At 41.9% G+C, this 6,698-nt stretch overlaps 1 protein-coding gene across 1 annotated transcript in view; it reads right to left on the bottom strand.

The window, feature by feature from the left end:
* Positions 1–6,669, bottom strand: part of PLOD2 (procollagen-lysine, 2-oxoglutarate 5-dioxygenase 2) — an 87,926-nt gene extending 81,257 nt beyond the window's left edge. The window contains exon 1 of the mRNA XM_008573260.1: positions 6,469–6,669. Coding sequence (XP_008571482.1) covers positions 6,469–6,580 — 112 coding nt within the window. The 5' untranslated portion in view covers positions 6,581–6,669. The remainder of the gene's footprint in view (positions 1–6,468) is intronic.
* Positions 6,670–6,698: the final 29 nt, after the last annotated feature.

Below are 6,698 nucleotides of genomic sequence, written 5' to 3'. Positions count from 1 at the left end.
TTGTGGCCCGCTGTCCCCGCGCGGCCGGTGGGCGGGAACCGGTCTGTATGTGGGATCCGAACCCTCGGCGGGAGCGCCGCCGCGCTTCCCAAGCGGCGCACTATCCAGTGCGCCACTGGGCCGGCCCTGTGTTGACTACTCTTGAAATAAAAAGCAGAGAAAAAATTGTCCTCTTGCTACTTAAAGATATCACCCTGATTGGACAGAATTTAATTCAAAAACTAGATAAACTAAACTTTAAATCAAATTTCTTTTTTTTTTTTTTTTGACCGGTAAGGAGAATTGCAACCCTTGGCATGGTGTCTTCTGCACCACGTTCAGCCAGTGAGCGCACTGGCCATCCCTATATAGGATCTGAACCTGCAGCCTCAGCACTTCAGCTCCGCACTCTCCCGAGTGAGCCACAGGGCCGGCCCATAAATCAAATTTCTTATAGCAGAATATAAATAGTAAATATGAAGTCCATTTCCATCCTAACAAATTAAGCATTTTCTCATTTAATCACATCTCCTTTAAGAAATAAATTCAAGAAGAGGAAGGGAGGATATATTCATATTCCAACAGGAATATAAAATGACTATTATTCTCCTAAGACTGCTACAATATGCTGATAAAACAATAAAGGCCTGAAAAAATGCATCAATAAATGGGTAACTAAATATGTAAATACACTTATCTGAATTACTTTTTTTATAAGAAGATTTACATTAAAAAACTAAATAAAAATTATTAACAAAAGTACATTTCCCTCTTTTTACACAAACAGAAAATATGTAATGGAAATCTTCCCTCTGTGAATAAAAATAACAAACCTCTGCCCTTGAAATTTTTTTTAGTAAAGTTATCTTGAGGGGCTGGCATGTTAGCTCAGTTGGTTAGAGCACAGCCCTATAACACCAGGGTCACGGATTCGGATCCCCGTACCAGCCAGCCACCAAAAAAGAAAAGAAAAGTTATCTTGAGTAAGAAACATTAAAATGTATTTAAAGTTACTCTATTTTTTTATTATAAACAGTATTTTTTGAAGGGGCATCCTTAGACACAGTTAGTAGGAAAATAGTTCTGTACAGTTCACACCACCTTCAGTAACATCATTATCAAACGCAGATCGCAACACACAGCCTTAAGGTAGTGAGCAGAGTAAGGACAAGAAGTAATAACACATTGTTTACAATTCTGTGACTCTGGATAACTTTCCTGGCTAACTACTATCTCAACAGCTTTGAAAATTAGTTCTTACTTAGCTCAATTCAGTGAGGCAAGGATGCCACAGCAAATACAAACTAGTGAAATGTAAACAAAAAAGAATATCTTTCACTTTTAAAAGCCACCAATTTCTCTCTTTAGCTAACTTATAGCAATGGTTAAAGAAGAATAAAAATACTCATTGATAAATGTGATAATTATTTCCTCCCAGGAACTAAGCCACGAATTCATAAGCAAGCTTCTAGAATGAATTTCTAGAATATACACAAGCTCTAAAGAAGAAATATCCATCTTCTTTCTAACTGGCCATCAGAGCATTTTACTCATTTTTGATCATGAGAACACTATTTATACCCAGAAAACATGTCTAGTTAGCTTCAAGTGCTGTGTTGAAAAAGATGTAAGAGAGAAACTGTGTGTTTGAATTCAAAACATCATAGGAATCACTGGCAAAGTATAAAATGAAAAACAGGTCTCTGAAATGCCCAGAGCCAGCTGCTACTGTCCAGAGTCTGGCTCTTTCCAAGACAGCAGCAGATCTTCATGAGCCACAGCTTAAGTGGGGATGTCATCTCCTAAGGAAAGGGTCGACAACATTTTTCTGTACAGAGCCAGACAGTAAATATTTTAGACTTTGCAGGCCATACAGTCTCTGTAGAAACTATTCAACTCTGCCTTGTAGCACCAAAGCAGCCACAGACAACACACCTAAATGAATGAAAGTGGCTGAGAGCCAATAAAACTTTAATGTCATATTATTTTCACATGATATTTCATAAGATATTTTTATTTTGAGATTTTCAACCATTTAAAAATGTAAAAGCTATCATTAGCTCACAGGCCATGCAAAAACAGGTAGCTGTTTTTGGCCTGCTGGATTTTATGGCCCAAGGGCCATAGTTTGCCACACTGGCCTAGGACCAAATTTTCCTTCAGCCTGTGCGTAACCCTTTCCCTTCCATTTACATAAACCTGCAAGTTATGTGCTTTACCTTTTAGCAAAGCATTCCTTTTGCTTTTCTAAGTTACTGATGTCTAATGTCTATTTCTTTCCTCCAGGTACCAAAAGTCTAACAGAACAATCATGAGGTCAAGACAGACAAGGAGAACAGCCTGAAGAAGAGGGAGGGCACAAGCCCCTCTTCTATTGCTTTCCAGCTTTGTGATCTTGTACAAGTTATGTAACCACTCCTAATCTCCATTTTTATAAAGAAAGGATTATAGTACCCAACCACCTGCAAGTAATAATAAAGGTGCCACTTTACATCAAGTAAGGCAGTTAGAGGCGGAAATATAACCTGTGGACAAGAGTTGCCAACCTCAGTTCAAAAACATGGCCTTGCCTGACATTTCATGGGTAAGTTGCTGGGTCATGGTAGTATATGGATCCCCAAGTAGAGAAAGGAAGCTCAGTGAATTTAGCTAAAGTCTTGAGAAAAAGAACAACAAGCAATCTCATTGACTGAATTCCACTTTTCATAATTCTCAGAGTAGGCCAAAAACTGAACAAACAAATTGAGAATATCTTTGAGGCAAAAGAACAGGGTAGACACCGTGAAGAGCATAAAAATGAACATAACTCAGTCCTTCACTTCAAAGAATTTATAACTTATGAAACATAAACACCTATAATACAAAGCAGGTATAATTTGTATAAACCAACTGTATTAAGAAGTTAGAAAGAGAGCCAAAAGAAGGATAGTAAGGGAAAGAACTTCCTAGGAGTTAGACTGAAACAATGAACAGGATTTCAAGAACAGGCAGACACACAGATTTGAGAGTACTGTTGGTGCATAAATCTAAAATTGCAGTTCATGTGGATTCTCAGTTCTACTCGATAACTACCCAATTGTTCTCCAAAGATGTGCTTCCATCAACTGAGTTCCCATCCTCTCAATAATCAGTATTATCAGAATTTATTTTTAAAATGCTTTGACCCGTGTAATGGATAGAAAAGCATGGCTCAATTTAATTTTCACTTTTGGTCCTCACATTCCCCAGAGTTGTTTTGTATGGCTGTTTTCCTATTATGAAATAAAAGGTGTAATCTGTCTAAGGATGATATGTCGTTCTGTGTGGCTGGAGCCCAGGACACAGAAAGTGCGCAGAGGACAAGCTTCTCTCTCTTCCTTCCAGTGGTTTTTCCAGGACCTTGCTCTTTTCCTCTCCACCCCATAAATTGCTGGTTTACATCAGTAGATAGGGACAAACTATTCCTTTCCTCCTTGAATGTACCACAGTAAATTAAAGAGTTTATAAATGAACATAGTTGAAAAATACTAGTTTTGACAGAAACAGCTGAAACCATTTCCTTCATTTTTGCCCAAAACTTGGTTTCTGCCCAGTTTAGATCATAAAAAAGTCAAGGTGCCTCAAAAAGCACACACAGTTTTGATGCATGTCTGAAGACCTGGTGCCAAAGACCTGGCAGGAATACATCCACTCCCTCCCTCTCTCGAGACAGAAAGTACAGGAAAGATCAATCAGGGTATGAACAACTTATTGACACTGATTAGGAGGGTTCTGTCTATGAAAGCTCCCATACGGATATAATTTTCAGGTACAATTCCTATAAATGATTCTTGGAGAAAATGAGTATTTTTAACTGAAATCTTATTCAGATTGTTTCCATGCTAAGAATAAAGCGGCAACCAAAAAGGAATCAACACAGCACACAGCAGAATTCTTAGCAAATGGAACAAAAAGCCCTGTTCTCAACTCTGGTTAACACATAGTACCAAAGCTAGGAAAAACTATACTCCAAAAACTGATGTATGTGATTTAAATAGCACATTTTCTACTACACTGGAAAAACAGAAAATCATTAAAAATATTTGTTTTAAAAAAACAGTTGCTGTTATCATTCCAGTAACACTGTAATGCCCCATTGCCTCAAATACATATATTTGTCTAAGCCAGTGATTCTCAACCCTGGGCAACTTTGCCCCTCAGCGGACATTTGGCTACTTTTCGTTTTGAGACTTTCTTCGTCCTCACATAAGGAGGGGGTTGCTGCTGGCATCTAGTGGGTAGAAGCCAAGGATACTGCTAAATATCCTACAATGCATGGGATAGTCCCCAACAACAAAGTATCCGGCTCAAAACATCAATAGGGCAAGAAATTTTATCTAATCCATTTCCTCTTGGCTAGCTGGGACATGTTGCAAATATGTGGAATTAGAGATGATAAGAACTGTCCTTAAAGACCTCCCATTAAGCTAGGCAACTTAGAGTCCTAAAAAAGAGCTTGATATTTATATAGAGACATAAATAAGTTTCCATTTAGTAGTTTTCAGTTGTAATATTTAAGAGATAAAATAGACCACAGTCCATGATTCTGGCCACATTATCAGGCAGTGTGCCTTCTACATTTATGAGCTTATCACATAACCTGTGAGAACATCTACCTACACAGAAGTTTGCAATCAAACTGGCTACTGCTGGCTCCACCTATTACAAATTAATATTTTCCCATATTTAGGACATAACTGAATTCCCCATACCCAGGTACCAAAAGTGACCAGTCCTCAGATCTCAACAATGGGAGTTACATGGTTTTTCCTGAGGAAAACATTCATATCTGAAATTCCCTTTCTCTGATGTTAGAATCCATTAAAAGCTTACTGTCCACCACTAAGAGTGAGAAAGGCAGTTGATTTGGACTATAAACGTGGAAGCAGCTACAAAGGTACGCCTTCTATAAAAAGTGAGGGGTGTTGGTAATGAAGTGGAATAAAATATACAAAGGCTAGGTAGGGCCGGCCCGTGGCTCACTTGGGAGAGTGCGGTGCTGATAACACCAAGGCCAAGGGTTCGGATCCCATATAGGGATGGCCGGTTAGCTCACACAGTAGAGCGTGGTGCTGACAACACCAAGTCAAGGGTTAAGATCCCCTTAAAAAAAATACACACACACAGGCTGAAGAGGCCCCTCTAAGTATAACAAAGCCCTTAGAAGTAATTTTATTTCCCAATAAAAGTTTCCTTGGGTGTTTCAACAAAGACAGACATTCTTCTGGGGAATTTTTTTTTTCTCCATTTCCAAGTTTGTTGAATGCATTTACTTGTCTATTTTCTAGATATTAGGCTAAAAGAAATATTTTTACATTAGGAAAAAGTATAGCTTAAATTTATAAGAATCACACGGGTTCCGAAATCCATTTTTAATCCATCACATATACCTGACAGAAAGAAAAGCATCCTATGACAAAAATCCATCTGAATGCCTAAGTTTCTCAAGCTAACAAAGCAAGCACTGTTTGGCAGGAATGTAGATAGATGAGAGTTCAGCCCGGTGAAGCTTTCCGAAACACTTAAAAGATGAGACAAAACTACTGCTACACGGATTAGTTTTACTCTATACCAAATGTCACCTAATGAATGCAACCCTGCCTGAAACAGAAATTTCCGTCTTCAGTCTTAAGCTCAAGCACAAAAGCACCCTATTAAGGGAAAAACAATGGTGCCAAAACTTAAGGGGGAAAAAAAAGTACTGTACATCACAAAGCCATTTAAATGCAAGATCCAATTTCAGAGAGTTGAGTACAAAGAGCACAAAAGTGGAAAACTCCAAGGATTTCTCATGTGCGGCAAATAACAGCAAAGTATGTTTAGACACAAGCGGTGAGACTCTTTAATTTGGGTAAATGGAAAAAGTTTTGTTTTACACGAACTTGACTATTGGCTGCAGTTCCAGCTTCTGGAAACAAGAAACGGCATGGGCTTAAGAGCAGGGAGCGGAGCGGAGAAGCCGTGTGTCCACAGCTTTCCCTGCAAGCCCCGGGGGAGGAAGCGCGCCTGGAGGCGCCGGGCAGCAGGCGGCCGTCCGGGGACACCGCGGGTTCTGAGCCTTGACTTTGGCAAGAGGCAGGTGTTACCGGCTGCTTCCTGGGGCGCTAGAAGGAATGTGTCACCACCCATCCGAAAGTACACTGAGCCCGTGTTTAGGTCACAGACGGAGTACTGCCTGGTCCCTCACGGATAAATCATGCCTTTCCTCCCGGAAAAGAGGAAGGAGAGTGCAGGAAAGGTGTGGGGCCAACGACCTGCAAGACCCAAAGGCAGCCCTAATTCGTTGTGAAGGAAAACTGGACGCGAGGCGGCTGACGGAGAACTCCAGGCGCGACCGTGCAGGCACCCGCACGCGGCCACCGGGACCAGCCCCGCCCCACCGCAGCCCTGGGCTGACCCCGGCGGTCCCGGGAAGAGGGACAGGCCCCCGCCGCTCACCTGGCAGGCCCCGCGCGGACCAGGGGTGCTCACCTGTGGGGATGCCAGAGGGCTTTTCCGAGTCCGCAGCCAGGCAGGGACGCCAGGGGCGGGGGACGAGCGCTAGTAGCAGCGGCAGCAGCAGCCTCCCCGCTCGCCATCCCATCTTGCGCCCCTCGAGGGCCGCGAGGCTCCTGCACCCAGCCGCCCGCAGCAACGCACTTCTCGCGAGAGCTCGGGACTCCCGGCTGCGCGGGGCCGGACGCCGGGCGGAGAGCGAGCCG

The sequence above is a fragment of the Galeopterus variegatus genome, unplaced genomic scaffold, assembly GCF_000696425.1.
Source record: "Galeopterus variegatus unplaced genomic scaffold, G_variegatus-3.0.2 Scaffold893, whole genome shotgun sequence".
Taxonomy (NCBI): Eukaryota; Metazoa; Chordata; class Mammalia; order Dermoptera; family Cynocephalidae; genus Galeopterus; species Galeopterus variegatus.
The sequence above is the reverse complement of the archived record's forward strand: the minus strand, read 5'-3'. Positions and strand labels throughout refer to the sequence as shown.